Source organism: Silurus meridionalis, chromosome 11, assembly GCF_014805685.1.
Source record: "Silurus meridionalis isolate SWU-2019-XX chromosome 11, ASM1480568v1, whole genome shotgun sequence".
In the NCBI taxonomy this organism is placed as follows: Eukaryota; Metazoa; Chordata; class Actinopteri; order Siluriformes; family Siluridae; genus Silurus; species Silurus meridionalis.
The window spans coordinates 4,409,975-4,432,500 of NC_060894.1; the positions used below are offsets into that span (position 1 = coordinate 4,409,975).

Consider the following 22,526-nt stretch of genomic DNA (forward strand, 5'->3'; position numbering starts at 1 on the left):
CAAAATTATCAAAGTACTTCAGAAATTGGATATAATCTGATAGGTAGTGAAGGATGTGAGATTTACCTCTGGTTGTTGGAGCTGAACAGGAAGACTTATCTTAAAGTTACAACAATAGCAACATTAGAAAGTTTAAATAAATAATTGAAAAAAACAAAACAAATGGAGTTTACAGAAAATAATTTACTGATAAAGTATGAAACAAGCATTCATCAAACTTGCTAATATTTTAAATACTGTAATACATCATACATACTGGTCATCTCAGTGAGCGGTTGGCACAAGTGTCCATTATTTGGAAGAATGCTGATGCAGCCACATGAGATATTAGAGACGTCATCACAGGATCCATATACTGTACACTTTTCACATGGCCAGAAATACTGATCCTCACACCTACACTGATGTACAGTACCATTCATACTGCACACTGTGCAAGAGAAAAAAAATGACAATATTGTTTTCTTTACTAAATATTTGAACATCCTCCCAATTTATCTGATAAAATAGGTTCAAACTAATTACAAATTCTCTGTAACTGAATTGACTGTACATTAAACTCACATGATAAACTATTAAAGCACGGGTCTAAAACAATTCCAGACTGAGACTTTGAGATTCAGCTGGCTGAGAAAAGTCAGTTACCTGTAGTGATGTTCATTTTAGTGATTTTGATGTTACTATTTTTGACAGTTAAGTCAGAGGTTACTGAAAGCATTTCTACAGGGTTCAGGATTGTTATGTCTACTGCACCAAGCTCCACCTCAAACAAATATTCAGCTGAGGGAAAAAGGTGAAACAATGTTCTAAATTAAATTCTACATTGTTGTCGTCAAAACTGCCAAATAATGAAAACAGGTAAGAACTGGCAAAGGGTCTGATGTGTACTGGAAAAGTTAAATTTTACCAGTAGTTGTAGCAGCTGGACTGGTGGAGTTATCTGAAAGTTAAAACAATAACAATAATAGAAACTTTTAATAAATAAATGAATACTAAAACAATTGTAGTTTACTGAACAAAATTTAATGATAAAGTATTAAAATAGCATTCATCAAACTTGCTAATAGTTTATGTAATACATCATACATACTGGCCAGCTCACTGATTGGTTGGCAGAAGTTTCCATCATTTGGAAGAGCATTGATGCAGCCACATGAGGCATTAGTGACATCATCACAAGACTCATATAATGTACACTTTTCACATGGCCAGAAATATTGATCCTCACACCTACACTGATATTCACTATTAATCAAACTGCACACTGTGGAAGAAAAAAAAAAAAAAAAGTTTGCTTTTTGTATTTTTTCGTGAATTATGTCCCTCCATATTCGTTAGAACAAGTTCAAATAAGATCAAAAATCCTAGATGTAGCTCGACTCTACCCACCTGTAGTGATGTTCATTTCAGTGATATTAATGTTTCTGTTCATTGAAAGTAAGCTAAGGATCATTAAAACATTCCTCATAGGATTCAGGATTGTCATATCTAATGCATCAACCTCCATTTCAATCTGGAATTCAGCTGAAAGAAAAAAGGTGGAAAAAAAACATTCCCCATCAAATAAAAATTATCAAAGTACTTGAGAAATTGGATATAATCTGATAGGTAGTGAAGGATGTGAGATTTACCTCTGGTTGTTGGAGCTGAACAGGAAGACTTATCTTAAAGTTACAACAATAGAAGCATTAAATAGTTTTAATAAAAAAATGAATAAAAAACAAATGGAGTTTACAGAACAGAATTTACTGATGAATTAAAAAAAAACAAGTATTAATCAAACTTGCTAATATTTTAAATACTGTAATACATCATACATACTGGTCATCTCAGTGAGCGGTTGGCACAAGTGTCCATCATTTGGAAGATTGTTGATGCACCCACATAAGATATTAGAGACGTCATCACAGGATCCATATACTGTACACTTTTCACATGGCCAGAAATACTGATCCTCACACCTACACTGATATACAGTACTATTCATACTGCACACTGTGCAAGAGAAAAAAATTACAATATTTTTTCATTTCTATATATCAGAACATCCTCCCAAAAAATCTGTTTAAATAGGTTCAAACTAATTAAAGATTCTCTGTCACTGAATTGACTGTACATTAGACTCACATAATAATCTATAAAAGCACGGGTCTAAAACAATACCAGACTGAGACTGTGAGATTCAGCTGGCTGAGAAAAGTCAGTTACCTGTAGTGATGTTCATTTTAGTGATTGTGATGTTACTTTTTTTGACAGTTAAGTTGGAGGTTGCTGAAAGGATTCCTACAGGATTCAGGATTGTTATGTCTACTGCACCAAGCTCCACCTCAAACAAATATTCAGCTGAGGGAAAAAGTGAAACAATGTTCTCCATTACCTTCTACATTACTGTGGTCAAAACTGTCAAATAATGAAAACAGGTGAGAATTTGCACACAGTGTCAGAGGTACTGGAGGATGTTAGTTTTACCTGTAGGTCTAACAGCTGAACATGGAGAGTAACCTGAAAGTTACATCAATAGCTTCATTAGAATTTTCTGAAATATAAATGACGACTAAGGCAGATATAAATTACTGAACAAAATTTACTGATCAAGGATTCAACAAGCAATCAAAAAACGTTTCTTCTTTCAGGTAACAGGTCATATATACTGCTTAGTTAACTGATTGGTTGGCAGAACTGTTCATCATTTGGAAGAGCATTTATGCAGCCACATGAGGCATCGGTGACATCATCACAAGACCCATATACTGTACACTTTTCACATAGCCAGATATATTGATCCTCACACCTGCACTGATATTCAATACCATTCAAACTGCAAACTGTGGAAAAGAAAAATACAAGATTTTTTTTTTCTTTTGTAACAACTTTAGTGTAGTTAAGATTTAACTAGTAAATAACCCAATTTTGTTTTTTTTTTGCTAAATATTGCAACAATCACCAGGTATATCTGTTTCAAAATGTTTAGAATATTTACAAAACAAAATTATATAATATCAATTAACTTTATATTATGCTCATTTATTAAACTGTTTTAAAATAGGTCAGAAACAATAGACACTAAATATGAGATGGAGCAGACAAAGAAATCACAGTTACCAGTAGTGATGTTCATTTCAGTGGCACTAATGTTAATATTTTTTATAGTAAAGCTGTTGCTTGCCAAAAGGTTCCTCAGAGGATTCAGGATTGTTATATCTACTGCATCTAACTTAATCTCAATTATATATTCAGCTGAGGGAATAAGTAAAACAATGTTCTGCATTAAATTCCACATTATTGTGGTAAAAAAAATTGAAAAAAATGAAAACAGGTGAGAACTGGCAAATGGTCTGATGTGTACTGGAAAATGTTAGATTTACCAGTAGGTGTAGCAGCTGGACTGGTGGAGTTATCTGAAAGTTAAAACAATAGCAAGAATAGAAATTTTTAATAAATGAATGAATACTAAAACAATTGTAGTTTACTGAACAAATTTTAATGATAACGTATTTAACAAGCGTTCATCAAACTTGCTAATGGTTTATGTAATACGTCATACATACTGGCCAGCTCACTGATTGGTTGGCAGAAGTTTCCAGTATTTGGAAGAGCATTGATGCAGCCACATAAGGCATTAGTGACATCATCACAAGACTCATATACTGTACACTTTTCACATGGCCAGAAATATTGATCTTTACACCGGCACTGATATTCACTATCAATCAAACTGCACACTGTGGAAAGGAAAATTAAGAAAATTATGTCCCTCTATATTCGTTAGAACAGGTTTAACTAAGCTTAAAAATCCTAGATGTAGCTCGACTCTACCCACCTGTAGTGATGTTTATTTCATTGATATTGATGTTACTGTTCATTGAAAGTAAGCTACGGGTCATTAAAATGTTCCTCATAGGATTCAGGATTGTTATATCTAGTGCATCAACCTCCATTTCAATCAGGAATTCAGCTAAAAGAAAAGATAAAAAAGCGTTCCCCATCAAATCTTCGTTATTGTGGTTGAATTAGCAAAATTATCAAAGCACTTATGAAATAGGTTACAATCTGATAGGTAGTGAAGGATGTGAGATTTACCTCTTGTTGTTAGAGCTGGACAGGAAGACTTATCTTACAGTTACAACAATAGCAATGTTAGAAGGTTTTAATAAAAAGAATGAATACAAAAATAAATTAACTTTACAGAACAGAATTTACTGATAAAGTATAAAACAAGCATTCATAAAACTTGGTCATATTTTAAATAATGTAATACATCATACATACTGGTCATCTCAGTAAATGTTTGGCAGAAGTGTCCATTATTTGGAAGAACGTTGATGCAGCCACATGAGATATTAGAGACGTCATCAATGAATCCATATACTGTACATTTTTCACATGGCCAGAAATACTGATCCTCACACCTGCACTGATATACAGTACCATTCATACTGCACACTGTGCAAGAGAAAAAAATTAAAATGTTTGTGTTTTTATTTGTTATATGAACATTATTTCCCTCCATGTTCGTTAGAACAGGTTCAACTTAGCTCAAAAATCCTAGATGTAGCAAAACTCTGCCCACCTGTAGTGAAGTCAATTTCAGTGATATTGATGTTACTGTTCATTGAAAGTATGCTAAGGGTCATTAAAAGGTTCCTTATAGGATTCAGGATTGCCATATCAAGTCCATCAACCTCAATTTCAATTAGACATTCAGCTGAAAGAAAAGGTGAAAAAGTTCGGCATCAATTTTATTTTATTGTGGTTTAATTGCAAAATAACACTTGACACATTGGACATAATCTGATAGTTATTGGAGGATGTTAGTTTCACCTCTCTGTGTTTCAGCTGGACAGGAAGACATATCTTAAAGTTACAAGATAGCAATGTTAGAAAGTTTTTTACGTTAGAAACACAGATTTTATTTAACAGAATTTACTGATACAGTATAAAACAAGCATTCATAAAACTTTGTATTTTAAGTACAGTAAAACATCATACATACTGGTTATCTCAGTGAGTGGTTTGCACAAGTGTCCATCATTTGGAAGAACATTATTGTAGCCACATGAGATATTAGTGACATCATCAAAAGACCCATTTACTGTACACTTTTCACATGGCCAGAAATATTGATCCTCACACCTGCACTGATATTCACTACCATTTAACTTGCACACTGTAGAACAAAAAGATACAAGATTTTTTTTTCTTTTGTAACAACTTTAGTGCAGTTAAGATTTCAATAATAAATAACACAATTTTTGTTAAAACTTTGCTAAATATTGCAACAATCACCAGATATATCTGTTTCAACATGTTTAGAATATTTAAAAACCAAAAAACAACTCTAAAATATTAAATGACTCTACTTTAGGTTTATTTAATACACTGTTTTAAAATTAGTCAGAAACAATAGACAGTAACTATGAGACTGAGCAGTTACCAGTAGTGATGTTCATTTCAGTGATACTGGTGTTCCTATTTTTTATAGATAGGCTGGGGCTTGCCGAAAGGTTCCTCAGAGGATTCAGGATTGTTATATCTGCTGCATTTAACTCAATTTCAATTAAATATTCAGCTGAGGGAATTAGTAAAACGATTGGCTGCATTAAATTCTACATTACTGTGGTCAGAATAATGTGCAAAATAATGAAAACAGGTGAGAATTAGCAAATGATCTTATGTGTACTGGAAAATGTTACTTTTACCAGTAGGTGTAAAAGCTTGACAGGTGGCGTTATCTAAAAGTTAAAACAATAGCAAGATTAGAAACGTTTAATAAATAAATGAATACTAAAACAATTGTAGTTTACTGAATCAATTTTAATAATAACGTATTTAACAAGCACTCAATAAATTTGCTAATGGTTTATGTAATATGTCATACATACTGGTCAGCTCACTGATTGGTTGGCAGAACTGTTCATCATTTGGAAGACCATTGATGCAGCCACATGAGGCATCGGTGACGTTATCACAAGACTCATATACTGTACACTTTTCACAGGGCCAGAAATATTGATCCTCACACCTGCACTGATATTCACTACCATTTAAACTGCACACTGTGGAGCAGAAAATTACAACAATGTGTATGTTTTTAGAATCGTAAATTAGTGTTTCTTTTTGCTAACCTGATGGCCCAACCTTTAATCTGTACTTTATTCTCACAGCCACTAGGTACTTTTATTTATGCTTTCACCCTTGTAAAAAAAAAAAAAAAAAAACAATATAAAATTGGATTGCTCAATTTACTAATTTCTCAAATACATGCTCATAATTAGCTACTGTCATTGATTGACCACCGTTTGTACATTTAACTGTGGACCCAGGCTTTGGTGCAGTATTCTTGTATTGCTGTTATTCAAAACACATTGATTTCGTGCATTTTCTTCCTATTTCACTGCACAACAAAGTGCCTACAGGATTTAACTGGATTTCGCAGCACTTCGCAGGACAAATTGCACCAAGTCTCGGGAAGAAACGTGCATTTTCAACAGCCACATCTGTATACCAACATTCAAATGGATTCATTGATTGACATTTCAACACACTTTTGTGAATATAGCTGGGTTAGGTTGTCTGTCACATACAGAAAGTGTAATGTAAGGTAATGTAATGTCCAATTCCTAGCCAACTGGAGGCTTATAGCAAGGCCTCCTGTTTTCAGCTGAGATCATTGATCAGGGGTCTGTAACTAAATCAAGGAATTTGCTGTCTCTCCCATCCTCCATGTCTGACCCCACAGACAATATATATCACTCTGTTTTTCTTCTAGTGCCTGCTGATATGTCTTCCTCTAGCTTTGTGTATGTCTCTACCTTATTTGGCTTTAAACCCTGGGGTTTTGGGAGGATGGTATTCTCCACTCTGACTCTTCTGAGCACCTTACACACCTGCCGGGCCTTACTGGGGATGTCATTATGTCTGCCTTTTGTACGTCGCTCTGGACAAAGGCGTCTGCTAAATGCCACAAATGTAAATGTAATTGTAAATACCTGCTCTAACAAGGATGTTACTCTTTTCGCTTTCAAAAGGTTTTACTCTCCTGTCTGTTTTCTCAGAGAACATTACACACTATGAAGACTTGAAGACTCTAAATACAGGTATCAGGAACCATCTTATGACTTTAATGTGTGTCTGGAGAACCAATTTATAAAATAGGACTACCACTGACAAATACTGTACAGGAGATTATTCAACCAAAACTTCCTCACACTACTAAAATAGAATTTTGCTTAACATTAAATAAATAATTCTACAATGTTTGATTTTGTCTGTTACAGCAAAAATTGGACACAAAGCTTACAGTAAACCGTCAACTCCACTAAAGAATATTTTTATACTAATTGTATTTGCAATAGTATTAAAAATTTCCTTTCAGGATCATAACAAATCTCATGCCAAATGAGTACTTATTACAGTATGCATGCTTAATTATAAAAAAAAAATAACAATAATACAAATAGAGCTTACCTGTTGTAACGTTAAAGCCATCAATTTTTGCACTGTTTTCTGTTTGTAAAGAACTGATGGACTCCAGTGGTGATTTGATTTGATTAAACAAATTCATCTGTGACACATTTACTTCTATGATCAAAATGTATTCTAATCTGTTTGAGTTCACTGTAAGTGACATAAAAAAATTGAAGTAAATGTATTAATGAAATGATGGCATAAAATGCAAACATTTACTTACTAAAATTGTATAGCAAGATTTTAATAATTATAACATTAGAATTTTTCATTACCATTTTGTTGTTTCATAATTTTATGTATTTGTCCATCTGCAAAATTAACCTGAATTTGAAAAAAAAAAGAAAAAAAAAAGAATAATAATAATAAAAAAAAAATAATCTGGATGAATAGGTGGAGAGATCAGTGGATACATATACTTTATGCATTTAGCAAATATACAATGAAAAGACAAAATGCAAAAATAATGTATAGTTTCAGATATTTACGATAGTTAAATATGATGTATGAAATTTTGCCTTTTAAACTTGGCTATTTGCTTGCAGATGGTAGCTGGAAGTTAGGTTAGACAGTCAGCCCAAGCTTCTCTATGAAGCTTGTCTATACGAATGTTTAAAAAACGTTTAGCGATGTTAAAAGGCAGGGTGATTGGTTTAAACCCCAAAAGTAAATGCATGCTCAGAAGCCATCTTCTTTTCAATCCATAAAGACAAATTGGGTGAGTTAGACAGACAGATGTACCTTGGTCAAGTCCCTACTAAATGCACGCCTTCATTTCTTTGTGGTCCACTATGAACAGAGCATAAATAAGACTGCATGGTGGTATGGTACAGGGAACAGCTTAATAGTGCAGTAATAGGGCTGATAAGAAGGTAGTCTGCTGATTTTAATGAAAACTTGGTACTCAGAGGGAACATTGAGGTTGCTGGGACACTGAACTGACATGGATGCTAGGATTATTGTGGGTGCACAAAAGCTCTGCTTGTAATGGTGACAGGCCAATGTTGATCTGTTTACCAAACCATAAAAGAAAATGATCATAAACCCCCTTTCATGGCATCCTGAGAATATGTGGCTACTTGCTCAAGACTGTGTCTTCAGTTGGGCTAGAGGGCAAAGCAACATCTTCATCCAAGCTGGGGGCAGAGCGGCATTCTCATCCAAGATAGAGCGACGTCCTCGGCATCAATAGCAATTTTCTCAGCAGACCAGGAAGGCAGGGAGACTTTTTTAGCAGGGCAGGCAGACATGATTTCTTAGATAGGAACTTGTGGCCTCTCCCGCCCTCATATTTAATACTATCCCAGTCACAAAGCACTTTTTCATGCTGGAGTTGGCTCTGTTTCAGGAGACAGCACTGCTTTGCCAGCTTTTATCATACTGTTCTGCTGGCACTGTGCCAGCTCTAGGCAGACAGGAGGTCAGTCTTTAGAGACTGATACCGTTAAGGCACTTTCTGGCAGCTTGGAAAGCTCCTCCAAACGTGTCTCAGTGGGTCCTGCGCACTATAGAGCGAGGTTACACGATTAAGTTTGGGTCTCTTCCGCCCCGTTTCCACGGGAAACCAGCAGACTCTGGTCTTGGAACAAGACGTAAACACTCTCCTGAGGAAGGAGGCCACCGAGAGTCCAGGTTTTACAGTCAGTACTTCATAGTTCCCAAAAAGGACGGAGGGTTGCATCTTATCTTTGATCTACATCAGCTAAACTTCTTACTCATAAGACACAACCCTCAAGCAGGTTGTGTCTTAAAATCAGATCCGAGGACTGGTTTGTCACATGTATGTATCCATCCTGCCTTTTCACCGAAAATTCCTGAGGTTTGCTTTCATGGCAGCCTCGTCTAGTGTTATTTCATTTGGCCTGCTGCACATGAGACCCCTTCAGTGGTGGCTCAGGACCCATGGGTTCTCACGGGAGGGCAATCCTCTCCGTACCATCAAGGTCTTGTGGCGATGCCTACATGCCTTAGATGTTTTGGAGAGATCCCAGGATCCTATCCCTAGGCCCCATGCTGGGAGTCCATATTTCACCCCCGCCCAGAGTTGTGGAGGCTATGGCTGTGAGCACCACCAGCTGAATCCAATCCACTGCCAGGTTGGCTCAGTGCTGGAGTTCCTCCAAGGACAGTTCACTAAGAGGTTGGCTCCATCCACCCTAAAAGTATACAACTCTGCCATTTCGGCGTATCACGCCCCCTTTGCAGCACAATCTCTTGTAACGCGTCTTCTTCTGAGGCCTCAAGTACAATCTAGAGTGCCTGGGTGGGACCTGGCCATCGTTTTTGAGCCTCTAGCTGAGGCATCTTGGAGGCACCTTTCCATCAAGACCCCCTCCTTCCAGGAGTTCACTCCAGCTATGACCAGTGCCTTCGGGTACCCCCGAATGGGTTACATCCCCAAGGTGCTCTCGGACGTTCCACAACCTGTAAGGAAACAGGCATTCTATCCTCCTCCATTCCAGGCCACACACCAGGAAAAACTTGGTCCTCTGGAGTACCCCTCCAAGAGATTTGCAACGCTGTGGGCTGGTCCACCACTGACCTTTGTGCGGTTCTAAAGTCTGGACTGCAGTGCCACTCCTGGCCTCTCTGTCCTCTCCTTTACACTCGTTCCCAAAGCATTTTGATGCAGTTCGAGTTCCTCAAAGGGAATGTCTCTAAGTTGCGTATGTAACCCTTGTTTCCTGAGGGAGCGAGATGCTGTGTCTCTAAGCCACATTTTCTAAGCGTCCCTGCAGTGCTTCCTTCTCCTTTACAGAAGCTGGCACCAGCTTCACTCCATGTGTGTTTTATACTTCCTGGTCATGACGTCACCCCGCTGGTGATTACACAAGTTATTACAGAGCGTGACCACTCAGACACGTTCCAAAAGCGTTTCGACGCAGCGTCTCCTTCTCTCGGGGAACTACGATTACGTTCGTAACCTAGAGACGTTACATATGTAACCTAGAGACGTTCTTCATTTTCGTTTCTCTTTTGTTGAAAATATTTCGTTTAAGCTAATGTTTTTGTATGTTTTTATTCTAGTCTTTCCTCAGTTCTTCTGGTTTTGTTTCCTAATTAATAATTGTTTGCTTTGGTTTTCCACTAAAAATGGATGTGGCCACTTGATTGGCACCAGGCTTGATGGCACCAGGCATTCCAGGTTTGGAAGCCAAACAGTGACAACAGAGCTGTACAATATGAGTGTGTATTTGTGTGTGTGATGTCAAATTCAGAACAAAATGGCAATGACTCGAGATCTCTCTTGAGATATTTGAGGACTTCCTCCCAATTCCTAATTTACCCCAAATCCCTCAATAGTGCTAAATTCTGTTGTCTGTAATTTGATATCTTATTGCCTGACCCGGTCCTAACAACCAAACTGATAACGAGGTCATTATTGAAATTCCTATTTTTTAAATTTATTCTAAATTTACATTTTGAAGCTGTGTTAAACTTTACCTTCACAGTCATGTCTGAACGTCCTTGTAAGTTCACCTCATGTACATACATGAGTAGGATGGCAACAAATCTCAGAAAACAGTCTGGTGTTGTCCCTGTGCAATAAAATTTGAAAAGGAAAAAATAGCCATACACTGTAATTTCTCATGAACCAATTAAACATTATACAAATAGAGTTGTGGCTGGGAATTAAGGAACAGTGGGTACCTATTGGCAACAACATGCCAGCTGTTGACAATTAATTTTAAAAAAAGTATAATTATTGTAAGAATAAAAAAAAGCTTTATGTTTTGGATTTAAAAATAGTTCAGACTGACGGTATGTTTCTATACTATTCAGAGTAACTATAGACTTATACTATATATTGTATTACTATAATATTCAGAGTAACTATGGGCTTATACTATATATTAATATAATACTCAAAATAACTATAGACTTATACTATATATTGTATTACTATAATATTCCAAATAACTATAGACTTATACTATATACTGTATTACTATAATATTCAGAGTAACTACAGACTTATACTATATATTACTATACTTTTCAGTGTAACTACACACTAGGTATGTAAGCAAGACTGAATGTGAGTTCCACTAAAAGGAAATATTCAAGAAAAATGATAAATATAATATTTTTGCTTCCTGAAAGTTAGGTATTATAACCCATTAAAGTGTAGCATGTTTTTGTTTTTTTTTACAAAAGCAAAAATATTTATATGGAATTTATTTATTTGCAGATAATAAAAACTATTCTAAATTATTATTACTGTTGCATTCCTAAACAATTATTTAACTTACCTTTATTGCCCATGATCCTGAGGCAAATTTTAAACTACAGTGGGTTTCACTTCAGTATTTCTACATAAGTATAAAATAAGAGTTACTGGGCACATTCAGAAGTTCAATAGTACAAAGTCACATATAGTATTCAGACTGTCATTCAACTAATTCCAATTATAGCTAAAACTTCCACCTGGTTCAGGTTTATATGCTAATGGCAGTTTTACTCATTCTAGTTTTCATTAATTTTGTATCTGTGATATAAGTCTCTGTATAAGCTACATACTAAGGAATTAAAACAAGGGCAATTATATAAACCTGTAATGTGCAGAGTATCCAGAAATACTTTTAAAGGAACATGTACAACCATTGTCAAAATCAAACAAACCTGAGCATTACAGTGTGGTCAATGTATTATCATAAACAGTATTTTTTTATCAGATGTTAATATTAATACACATTTCCATGCATCACATTTCAATTATAATTAGTTAATGGCATTTAAACAATCACAAAAAAGGAAAACATGAAATTATCTATAGATCAAACATCATTAAAAGAAAACGTATATTTCTTTACATAATATAAAATTTACTTGTTTGTAATTTTAAATAATTTTGAATTAGCTTGTGAAATGTGATGTTTTTACATAGAATTAATTTTATGATAAAAGTGCTAAAACATTGCTACAAAACAATTGCATGTATGTAAAACATGTTGACAAATGTTGAATTTGTCCAAGAAATGTCTGAGAGTCTTGAATTTTAACTATCTTAATCTTTATATTATTATAACATTCATTCCAAACTCTCTAGTATTATAATTTACTTTTTAAATATATTATAATATAAATAAATGTTTAAGTTAATAAGTAGGTAGATTGGTAGGTGTCCACGTTTCTCACTCTGTACATGTACTGGATTCACAAATGCATTTATAATTATTAACAGAATACACCAGTGCATACATTTTCATTATATTTAATGAACAAGCAAGAGTGTAGACACACTAATACATAAAATATAGAATAAAGGGAACAAGGTGTTAACTTTCTAATTAAATTGTAGTTTTTAGGTCTTACCTTAGCTCCAGCCAGTCTACTTTTATCACACTAAACATGAGCAGGTTTGCCAGAGCCTTCTTAGCTTTCTGGGTTATTATTTCTGACACTTGACCATGTAGATGCTTTAGAATTAAAGCCTAATCCTATTGTTTTTCTACTTGCTAAACCAGTTTTAGACTTCTGTATTTTTCTGCTTCCTGATTCTAAGTTATCAGGATATTAAAGGTGAGGCAGGTTATAGGGATTTTACATCATATTACCAAAGCCATGTGCACACCTGAGTATTACTGCCACATTTACAGTATTTATAAATATATTTATAAATACTGTAAATTAACATTTAAAAATTTCAGTAACACAGATAGTAAGAGATGGTAATTTATAACAGGCATTTTACACATGCAGACTATTGTTTTACAATCTGGTACAAAATGCTAAAAAATAATTCCATTCCCAGAATACTCTTTACTTTAATACTGTCTGACTCCTAATAACTATCAATGACTAATGAATGTTAATAATGAACTAATGAACATTATTAACAATAATATATATTAAGGTTCAGTCTGTTGTTCAATTCTAACTATTTTATCCTAACTCTAAACCTAATAATTCTACAGTCACGTATTGTGTATTTTCTCAATTCAAACAGCATGCCATTGTTAATGAAGTGTTAATATATTGTGCAGTAATGCTGAGGTCATCCTACTAGTTAAACAATATAATAAGAGAGGACAGTGTGCTGTGTAAAGTGGTTAATTTTCACTGTTTCAAAAAAGAAAAAAAAAAAAATTTTTTTAGTGCCAAACATCTCAAACTAATGTGATTAAATAGAACAAACCACTAAATGCAAAGTGTAATTCATTTGTAAAGTAAGATTTATTTCAGACACAGTAACAGTAACAACATCCAACCAACCTTGAGATGTTTTTAAACAGAAAGGGTCAAATAATGAAGAAACAATCAGTGTGTGCAAAATAATAATATAAGGAAATTGTTAATAGAAAATTATCTAATGAAATAGGAAAACAATCAAAATACCAGTTGGAAAGAAATCAATATAAAGTATGAGAGTTTTTAAAATTATTATTTAAACTTTATTATTATTATTTCAATTTATAATTCATTTATTTCAATATAAACATATATTTGTGTGTTTGTTTGATAGGGTGGGCAAATAAACTGCAAAACATTAAATAATTGCATGCCATCAAACTGCAGATTCTTTAGGTTCTAGCTTTAATTACTACACTATAATTTGCTTAAAAATGTAAAGATTTATTTGAAAGATTTAAAGAATGAAGGAAATTTTTCATTAGAATGTGTGAGCATGGTGCTTTGTATCATTAATGGCCTTTTGGAATTGGTTTGCTTTAGTTCAGAGCTCTGTACAAGCCCCTTGAGTTATTCCATTCGAATCTTTGCAAACTGTGAATTGATGGGTGTTGTTTTTAGCTAGAGGTAACTAGTAGAAAACGTTTCCAGGTGAGTGGAGGCAATTATAACAGCAACGTTGAAGTAAATATGGAATAACACAGTCAGAAAATGACATGAGTGTGTTATGGTCAGATATTCAAAATGTTTGGCCATATAGTGTCCCCTTTGGGCATATAGTGTATATTGAATAAGCTTAATGACTCTATAAGCAATTATTCAGATCGTTATTTGTAAGCAATTACAAATTTAATTTCTTATTTTGCATTGTATTAGATTACCTTATTTATTAATATTGTAAATTTCAATCAAAAAGTGTTTTAATGTTTTTCATGCAGATGTATTATGTAATGTTTGACTCATAATATGGGTACTTATGGGGAACTATAATATGGGTACAGTTTGTTAGCTTCATTCTAAACAACAGCATCATTGGTGCTTGAAGATGATGTAAAGCCAGGGTTCGATACATTGTACATATCTGCAAAAGACCAAACAATATAGTGTTAATTTATTCACAATTTAGGACAAGGCTCACATGCATAGTGCATGATAACGTTAGCACGTAAGAAAGCCGAAAGCAAAATGTTATCGTAGTAAAGTAAGAATTAAATTAACAAAGTCAAATAAATTACCCAAATTTAAAAATAAGCCATGTTATAAACATTTGGAGGAAACCTATAGTGTGGTTACTTGAGGTGGTAGAGACAGGACAGTGTCATTGTGATGTAATGAGGATATTGACAGGTACAAACACAATAGAATATAAAAGTCAAAATGTAAAGGCAGAATCAAATACAAAGCAGGCAATCAACAAGCAATGCAAACTAGGGAAAACAATCAATAGATATTTAAAATAGGTGTGTATATATAGGAATTATAAAAAATTACATGGTCATATACTATAATGTGACAAAATAGCCTTATTTATTAAAAATTCATTTTTTATTAAACTTTTATTTCAGTTACTTACTTCTTTGCCGTAACCTCTGAATGAAAGGAAATCCACTTGAGGATGAAGGTCCGGCACTAGTACTCTGTAATTTAGACACATCCATTGTTAACTATAATTATTAAAGTAAAGTAAGAGTGAATTGTATTCACCTGTAGTTCCTAAAAGAACCTTCATATACAGTATACAATGAAGTGTATTTACCCTAGTGCGATTGGAGCTTAAGTTCCTCAGTGAGAACGTTCCTGCCAATGCTTCTCGGACCTGCAACCACAAAACATGCAATATTAAACTAAGCATTATTTGTACCTGTTTGTGTTTTTTTTTTTAAATAAAGAGTTGTGAGGTAGATTTTAAGTGATCATACCTTACTATCCAGTAATGTTCCAAACACCAAAATAAAGAAACCCTTTAAAAGAACATTTACTGTATGAAATATAACAAATATCTATAATGCATTTTTGTTATAATATTAATTTAAACATGTGCATTCAAAATGAGAGAGAAAAAAATGTCTTTTTTACCTGCAGTGAGTTTAGGAAGGCGAACACCACATGAATCCCAAAATTTGGTGACACCATGGTCCCAATGCCGAAGCCCCACGTTAGACCAAAGAGAGGAGTTAAAATCGCCACACATCTAGCAATGACCACTAAAGGATGTTTCTCATCTGGCTGTGTTGAACCTCCTCTCCTCAACATCTTACACAGAACCACAACAAGCACCAGGAGGTTTATAGCTACAATAGTTAGAGCAGGAATCACAAATGCCAGGAGGGCCTTCGTTTCATTCCAGTTCAGCCAGCAATTGTAATCTTTTTGAATGTATCCATGGCCCCCAGCTGTAGATGCCACAGTAACAACAGCTATGATTAATGGGGCTCCATAGCCAACAGTGAAGCCTATGGCCATCATTGCTCCTCTGGTCATTCTTGAAAAGACCATGATGGTGCGGTAGAAGAGCAAGAGTGCTGAGACAAACATCCAGAAGAAAAGGGCGAGATAAAAGAAGTGCATGAAGAAGGTTGCTGTACTGCAGGGACCCTCGCCATTATTTACAACTGCTGCTCCAATGATGAAGCATATGTTCGCAATCAGAAGGGAGACAGCAATGTTGACTATGGACACATGGCGCATGTAGGATGTGTCATTTCTTGTCACTGATTTCCATATAATGATTTCAATGAGGAGGCACAAAACCAAGCTGGCCATTGAAATTGCCACACCAATGTAAGTTATATAGGCTAAGGCTGTGGTTTGTTCTTTAGATAAGGTAAATGGTGACATCAGAATTGAAAAGGAAGTTGTGTGATTGCACTCACATGTGAATCGTCCAGTTTCATTCCCTACTGGTTTTAGTTGACATCCAGTCGTGTCCCATCCTCCAATGCCATTCAAAAGTGTGAAGTTCCAATAGACACACTGAGGGCTTCCCAGTGTCTTATTTTTGACATTAAAAGAAAGTAAGATGTCCTCAATTGTTGCATTTGTCTCAATCACAGCTACATCTCCATTGATGCTGGTCCCAGTTTGACTGCTGTTGTTGTAGGTCAGATTTCGAACAGGTAAGATATTAGTAAGAGCTTCAGAAATAATGACTGTGAAGTACATCTGTGCATTATTTGCTGGAATATTTATTTGTGTAGTTGATTTTTTTCCAAATAATCCAGTAAAAGGGGGGGTAACGGAAAGTTTATTGAGAGAAGAGAGGTTTGTTGTTATGTCGACGCTTTCATTCGTGAGTCTACGGGCAATGCTTTCAGTCGAGTCCAGATGAACAGAACTAATATTCTTGTTTGCATTGTTATTGTTTATAAGCATCCATTGGCCTTGTGCACCGTCTGAGCCAATGACATCGGATGTGCTTAGGAAATTCTTGAAATTGAAAAAAAAAGATTATAACATAAAACTTTATTTTTTAACAAAAAGTAGTAGTGTTACAAAATAAGTAACTGTCAAATTGCTACATTATACTATATATCCATATCCATATTTAACACAAATATACACTCACTGATTTTTTTTTTTATTATTTCAAAAAAAGTGCCTACCTCCATAATGGGTTTATCAATAAAAATAGTTTGTGAGAGACTGGAAACAATGTTGAGTATTTTTACAATTGTTACTATGGTTGCCGAAGAGTCAGTGATATTGCCAATCTCTGACGCAGCAGTACTGCTGAGGTTGCTCATAAAATCTTTAATGTTTTCCACTTTTAATACCTAAAGACAATATAACATAAAATATTAAATGGAAAAAAATAAAAACCACAGAAATAATATTATACATCATGGAAGTAAAATGAAAGTCAAACTACCTCAGCTACAGCCAATAAATTCGCAAAGACCCGCAGAACACACTGGTTATTTATGACGTTCCAAACATTTGAAATACACTGAGCTATTTGATAGCCTTCTTTGTCACTGCTGCAGGAACCATTGACTGTATCTCCATTATTTCCAGCTCCAAAAAAACTATTATAGCAGGGAAATTCTAAAAATAGAGATATGAGAAATTGTATTTACTCTATGAGTCAACGACACAATGTTACATATGCAACCTCAGATTTTCAAGATTTAATATAGTAAATCAATATTTTCCCCATGTATATGTTTTTTTCCAGGATAAAACTTAAAATAAAATTGTATATAATTTAAAGATGCATAGCTGAAAATATATATTCATCCTCATAATTTATAAACAACATTTATTTACTTTGAACAGAAAATGACAAATTGAGATATTGCTTATGTGTCATAGATATATTATAATTATTAATAATCCTTTATTTAAATTTTTATTTAAGGCGCACTTTGCTATGTTTGATACTGATTTGGGGAACAAAATAATAATAAAAATAGCTGGTTACTCACGTTGGTTTTTTAAACTTATTATGGTGGTCTTTGGGTCGATAGTTTTGGCGATGGAAGTACTGAGTCGACATTTGAACTGTTTTTCTTGGTCAGCATTTTTGCACTCGGTTTGTTTAACTATATAGTCACATAATTCACAGCCTGTCTGGGAGTCTGTGCAACACAATTAAATAACAAGGTGTGGTGAAAAAGTCAACCAAATTCATTCCTCATAATATTCATTGTCATTTAAGAAAAGAAAAGAAAAGAAAAGAAAAGAGCTGCATGTTACCTGTTGAAGTTTTGCTACATTCTGAGATCCATTGCACCTGGTAGCTCTTCTGAACACAACACTGCAGTGTGATTGTTGCATCCGAACATTTTTCAACTTTGTTGCTGGTCACTTGGATAACGGGGTATGGCTCAATTTGAATATTTTGCCAGATAACATAGGGCAGAGAATTTACTGTTGTGATGCATTTGTACTGACCTGAGAAAACATAGAAGGTGCACTAATCAAAATCTGCAGACGAATTGTGGCAGATTTTCCTCAATGCTCAGTAAATCTTACCAGACAATTTGCTTTTTGAAACTATACACTTTTTATAAAAAATACATTTATAATTTTTTTTTCTTTATAGTGATGCGCTATTTTTTTATTAGAAATGTTTTAATTTCAGTATTTTTAAAGGAACATTTTGCATAGTACTCTATATTTTCAGCCTTATATTACGTGTTGAGAAATGGTTGATTTCTTTGTAAGTTTGTTGCAAAACAATATTTAGTTTTAATTACTATCAAAAAACATTGACATTAACATGAACAGGTTTTAAAAAAAATCATAATGGTAATGTTCTCGTTACAGTATATATTTTTGTCATTAACACATTATTTCTGACTACTGTATGCAGATTTACATAATTATCTCAGACTTACCACTTTTACTGTCACTTGCATCCTTCACAGTGAGTTTATCTTGAATAATTTCATATTGGTTGGATGACTGTAGTTTAATGTCACCAAGGTACCAGTTTATGGTGTTACTCTCTGGAGGACTGCAGGTCAGTAAGAGATCTTCCCCAGGATATATATAGCCAGTCGTTTTGTATAGTCCACCGTTCACTGAAATTAAGAGCCAAATACATCACTAAAAGTTTTTCCAAAATGGAGCAAAATTGTAAATATGTACAACATTAATAATGGGGCTTTAAAAAGTTAACAAGCTTTTACCACTTTGGCTGAGTGCATTATCGTTCACAGTTAATCCCTGAGCTTTGAGATTTTTAACAAGGGTTTGGCTCACTGATAATAAATTCAAACTGGTATTTGTTGTTTGAATAGTAAAGTCTACGATGATGCTGCCAGATCTGTTTAAACCATGAAACAATAATTAAAAACATTATTTTTTTAAATAATACAACAATTCAAGCTTTAATTTAATTAAAATATTGATTTTAAAAATCAAGGATATCAGATATAATTATTGCAGATTATAAAAAGTAACGTCACCTGAAGCCAGTCACGCTTGCAGATTTATTCACATAACCAGAGACAGTATTGAAGCTGCTATCAACCTAAGAAAGAATTTGAGAATGGAAGTATATACAGTATGTCACTACTATCCACCATGTTTTATAATAATAATAATATAATCATAATAATAATTTCTCAGTATTAAATGGGTAATAGTTATTGTATCAAATTATATTGTACAACACTTACTGATGTCCTTATTTTTAAATCATAGTCTTTGTATTTTGCAGTAGTTTTGTCAGTGAGTGCGAAATTAAATGTTTCATTTATTGTTAGTGCAAAACTTAAAGTTGAATCTGTAAAATATATTAATAAAATACAATTACAACAATTACTTTAAAAAAAAAAGTAAAAAAGTATATTGTTTAATACAGGAAAGAAGAAGGATTAAAATCATACATGGTTTGGTTGTTGCTGTAGTTGTTGTAGTTGTTGTAGAAGCAGGAGTAGGAGAAGTGATGTTTGCTATGGACATATTGAATTCAGAATCAGTTGTAGAACAAGCATTACGTCTTACATACTGTAGTTTAAATAAGGCCAGATTCAAAGTGAAATAAAAGCTGTTTGCATAAGTTTTTAACCCCCTCAGAGTAATTGTTGGTGAAACCACATATCAGTTAAATAACAGCTTTACATCTGTTGGGGTAAGTTCCTTCCAACTTTGTACACATTTTCATCTATTCCACCTGGCAGATTTGTTCCAGAGTTTATAAGATGGTTGGCTGCTTTTTGACTGCATTTTTTCCTTCTCTTCAAAAAAGTGTTACAATTTGTCAAAGAGATTTTAATCTGTACTTTGACATGACCACTGTAAAACAGTATCTACTTGTTAAAAAAGAATCATGAGAAGTAGCATCAAAAATTATTTCGGCACCACCAAATATCAGTGTATTATGTACGAATGCTGTTATTTGAGTTTTGGCCTGTGTAAAGTTTGTACCACAAATAGTGCTTTGAAACATAATACAGTATCCTGATCTTGGTCTAATAAAACCAAAAACCTTCACTTGGTCACTCCAATGTTTCATATGACGTTAATGAGAAATGGTTTCTGCATCCTCTTCAACAGGTCTTAAGAACTCTATATAATCTTACAATGGTTGTCTGGTGTACCTTCATTTTATTTCTGCCACTGTACACTGTACAGTTTGGAGAGCAGAGCTTGTCTAGCTAGTGTTTAGATGGTGTGATGCAGCATGGTGTGTTATTATGGCTATTATTTTTCTATTTCTTATTTTTTTACAAGACTCTTTACATTATCAACTCAATTTATGTGAAAAGTATAAAGGTTTCTTCTATTGGTTAATACTATCAAAATGTTCTACTTGCTGTTGAACTGAACTTGAATTGTATATTGGTGCTGAGTAGACACACCAAGCGGCAACTAAAACAAATTTAAAACAAAGAACGCGCTCTACTCTAATTGGTGCCTTGCAGTGTGTTTTAGCAGTTACGTTTTTTCCAATACATAAATAAAAAGGAACGACTGATTTAACAAAATGCAGTTGAGTAAAAAGTAATATTTTTAACTTTGAAATGTAGTGAAGTTAAGGTAAAAGTTCCCCAGATGAAAATAATTTAGTAAAGTAGAGAAACGTAAAAAAGCTACTTAAGTACAGTAACAAAATACATTTACTTTGTTACTGTCCACCACTGTGTATGCGGGGGAAGTCCAGGAAAACTACCCATTACTGATCTTCAGGTGTAGAATTTAACTGCATGGTTATTTCAGAGAGGGAAACATTTCTAAATCTTACATACAACAGCTTTAAAAAGTCGAATTTATGATCCATCTCCAAAACACATATTACACATCTATATGCTGCGCACACACACACACACACACACACACACACACACACACACACACACACACACACACACACACACACATACACAGTCATTGAATCTTTACCTGGTGGTGTTGTTGATGTAACTGCATGTCATTTTGTGAATGAGCCAAAGAAGAGCATAAACAGAAAAATAAATGATTCAACTGCATGCTGTTACACATTATTATAAAACTAACTAAAGCATGTTTAAATATGTATAAGATCTCAGATGTTTAAGAACAATATAACAGATGGATGGAAAGTTCACACATTAATATATAAACACACTGTCAGTGAAACTTCACCTGGTTGTGTTGTACTTGTTGAATTTTCTATATAAGAGAGAGAGAGACAGAGAGAGAGAGAGAGAGAGAGAGAGAGAGAGAGAGAGAGAAAGGATGAGAAAAAAATGAAGAGAAGAAATGTATAAATTTACCATTTTCTAAAACAAACAAACATAAATAAATAAAAATAAACAAAAATAAATACATAAATAAATAAATAAATAAATAAATAAATAAATAAATAAATAAATACAAATCTAGAATTCATCAACACAGTGGGATAAAGATGATTTACTACACACTGTCATTGAATCTTTACCTGGTGTTGATGATGGAACTACATGTCATTTTGTGTAAAAGACAAAGAAGAGCATAGAAAAAGAAGAAAACACATTAAATGATTTAACTCCATGCTGTTACACATAATTATGTAATCAAGTAAGGCATGTATAAAAATGTGTAATATCTCAGATGTTTAAGAACAATATAACGGATGAATGGAGTAAAGATTTTGAAGTATCTGGAAGTGTGGAAAGTTCACACATTAATATATAAACACACTGTCAGTGAAACTTCACCTGTTTGTACTGTAGTTGTTGAATTTTCTATATAAGAAAGAGAAAGGATGAGAAAAATGATAAGAAGAACTGTATAAATTAAACATTTTCTAAAACAAACAAACAAATAAATAAAAAAAAAGCCAGAATTTATCAACACAGTGGGATAAAGATGATTTACCACACACTGTCATTGAATCTTTACCTGGTGTTGTTGATGGAACTGCATGTTATTTTGTGTAAAAGCCAAAGAAGAGCATAGACAGAAAAATAAAAACACAAATAAATGATTTAACTCCATGCTGTTACACATTATTA

The 22,526-nt window shown here is 33.9% G+C and overlaps 3 protein-coding genes across 3 annotated transcripts in view; all 3 read right to left on the minus strand.

The window, feature by feature from the left end:
• Positions 1-1,364: 1,364 nt before the first annotated feature.
• LOC124393065 (adhesion G protein-coupled receptor F5-like) lies at positions 1,365-2,463 on the minus strand. Its single transcript, XM_046860382.1, has 4 exons — positions 2,209-2,463; positions 1,822-1,995; positions 1,632-1,664; positions 1,365-1,524 (listed from the first exon to the last, which is right to left on the minus strand). The coding sequence occupies exons 1-4, from the start codon at positions 2,372-2,374 to the stop codon at positions 1,382-1,384; spliced, it is 516 nt and encodes a 171-aa protein (XP_046716338.1). The 5' UTR covers positions 2,375-2,463; the 3' UTR covers positions 1,365-1,381.
• Positions 2,441-12,932, minus strand: LOC124393517. Its single transcript, XM_046861411.1, has 16 exons — positions 12,784-12,932; positions 11,721-11,780; positions 10,912-11,006; positions 7,743-7,791; positions 7,468-7,617; positions 5,883-6,056; positions 5,700-5,732; positions 5,435-5,569; positions 4,994-5,167; positions 4,571-4,705; positions 4,270-4,443; positions 4,081-4,113; positions 3,821-3,955; positions 3,549-3,722; positions 3,366-3,398; positions 2,441-2,502 (listed from the first exon to the last, which is right to left on the minus strand). The coding sequence occupies exons 2-16, from the start codon at positions 11,731-11,733 to the stop codon at positions 2,441-2,443; spliced, it is 1,569 nt and encodes a 522-aa protein (XP_046717367.1). The 5' UTR covers positions 11,734-11,780; positions 12,784-12,932.
• Positions 12,933-13,625: 693 nt separating this feature from the next.
• Positions 13,626-22,526, minus strand: part of LOC124393668 — a 100,235-nt gene continuing 91,334 nt past the window's right edge. Inside the window, exons 90-108 of the mRNA XM_046861629.1 lie at positions 22,414-22,434; positions 22,230-22,256; positions 21,971-21,988; positions 21,673-21,699; positions 21,451-21,471; positions 19,935-20,000; positions 19,725-19,831; positions 19,512-19,576; positions 19,233-19,369; positions 18,939-19,124; positions 18,295-18,492; positions 18,024-18,176; positions 17,468-17,643; positions 17,202-17,372; positions 15,676-17,025; positions 15,519-15,560; positions 15,356-15,415; positions 15,173-15,236; positions 13,626-14,680 (exon numbers count right to left, since the gene is read on the minus strand). Of these exons, the coding sequence (XP_046717585.1) occupies positions 14,616-14,680; positions 15,173-15,236; positions 15,356-15,415; positions 15,519-15,560; positions 15,676-17,025; positions 17,202-17,372; positions 17,468-17,643; positions 18,024-18,176; positions 18,295-18,492; positions 18,939-19,124; positions 19,233-19,369; positions 19,512-19,576; positions 19,725-19,831; positions 19,935-20,000; positions 21,451-21,471; positions 21,673-21,699; positions 21,971-21,988; positions 22,230-22,256; positions 22,414-22,434 (2,954 nt within the window). The 3' untranslated portion in view covers positions 13,626-14,615. The remainder of the gene's footprint in view (positions 14,681-15,172; positions 15,237-15,355; positions 15,416-15,518; positions 15,561-15,675; positions 17,026-17,201; positions 17,373-17,467; positions 17,644-18,023; positions 18,177-18,294; positions 18,493-18,938; positions 19,125-19,232; positions 19,370-19,511; positions 19,577-19,724; positions 19,832-19,934; positions 20,001-21,450; positions 21,472-21,672; positions 21,700-21,970; positions 21,989-22,229; positions 22,257-22,413; positions 22,435-22,526) is intronic.

Excerpts from the sequence above, each read along its gene's own strand:
- LOC124393065 (XM_046860382.1), bottom strand. The coding sequence starts at position 2,374 with ATGGAGAACATTGTTTCACTTTTTCCCTCAGCTGAATATTTGTTTGAG. Across the intron at positions 1,996-2,208 it reads TAAAATGAACATCACTACAG|TGTGCAGTATGAATAGTACT; the intron begins GTAACTGACTTT and ends TCTCTTGCACAG. Across the intron at positions 1,665-1,821 it reads ACCGCTCACTGAGATGACCA|ATAAGTCTTCCTGTTCAGCT; the intron begins GTATGTATGATG and ends TGTAACTTTAAG.
- LOC124393517 (XM_046861411.1), bottom strand. Across the intron at positions 6,057-7,467 it reads TGGCTTTAACGTTACAACAG|TGTGCAGTTTAAATGGTAGT; the intron begins GTAAGCTCTATT and ends TCTGCTCCACAG. Across the intron at positions 3,399-3,548 it reads ACCAATCAGTGAGCTGGCCA|ATAACTCCACCAGTCCAGCT; the intron begins GTATGTATGACG and ends TTTAACTTTCAG.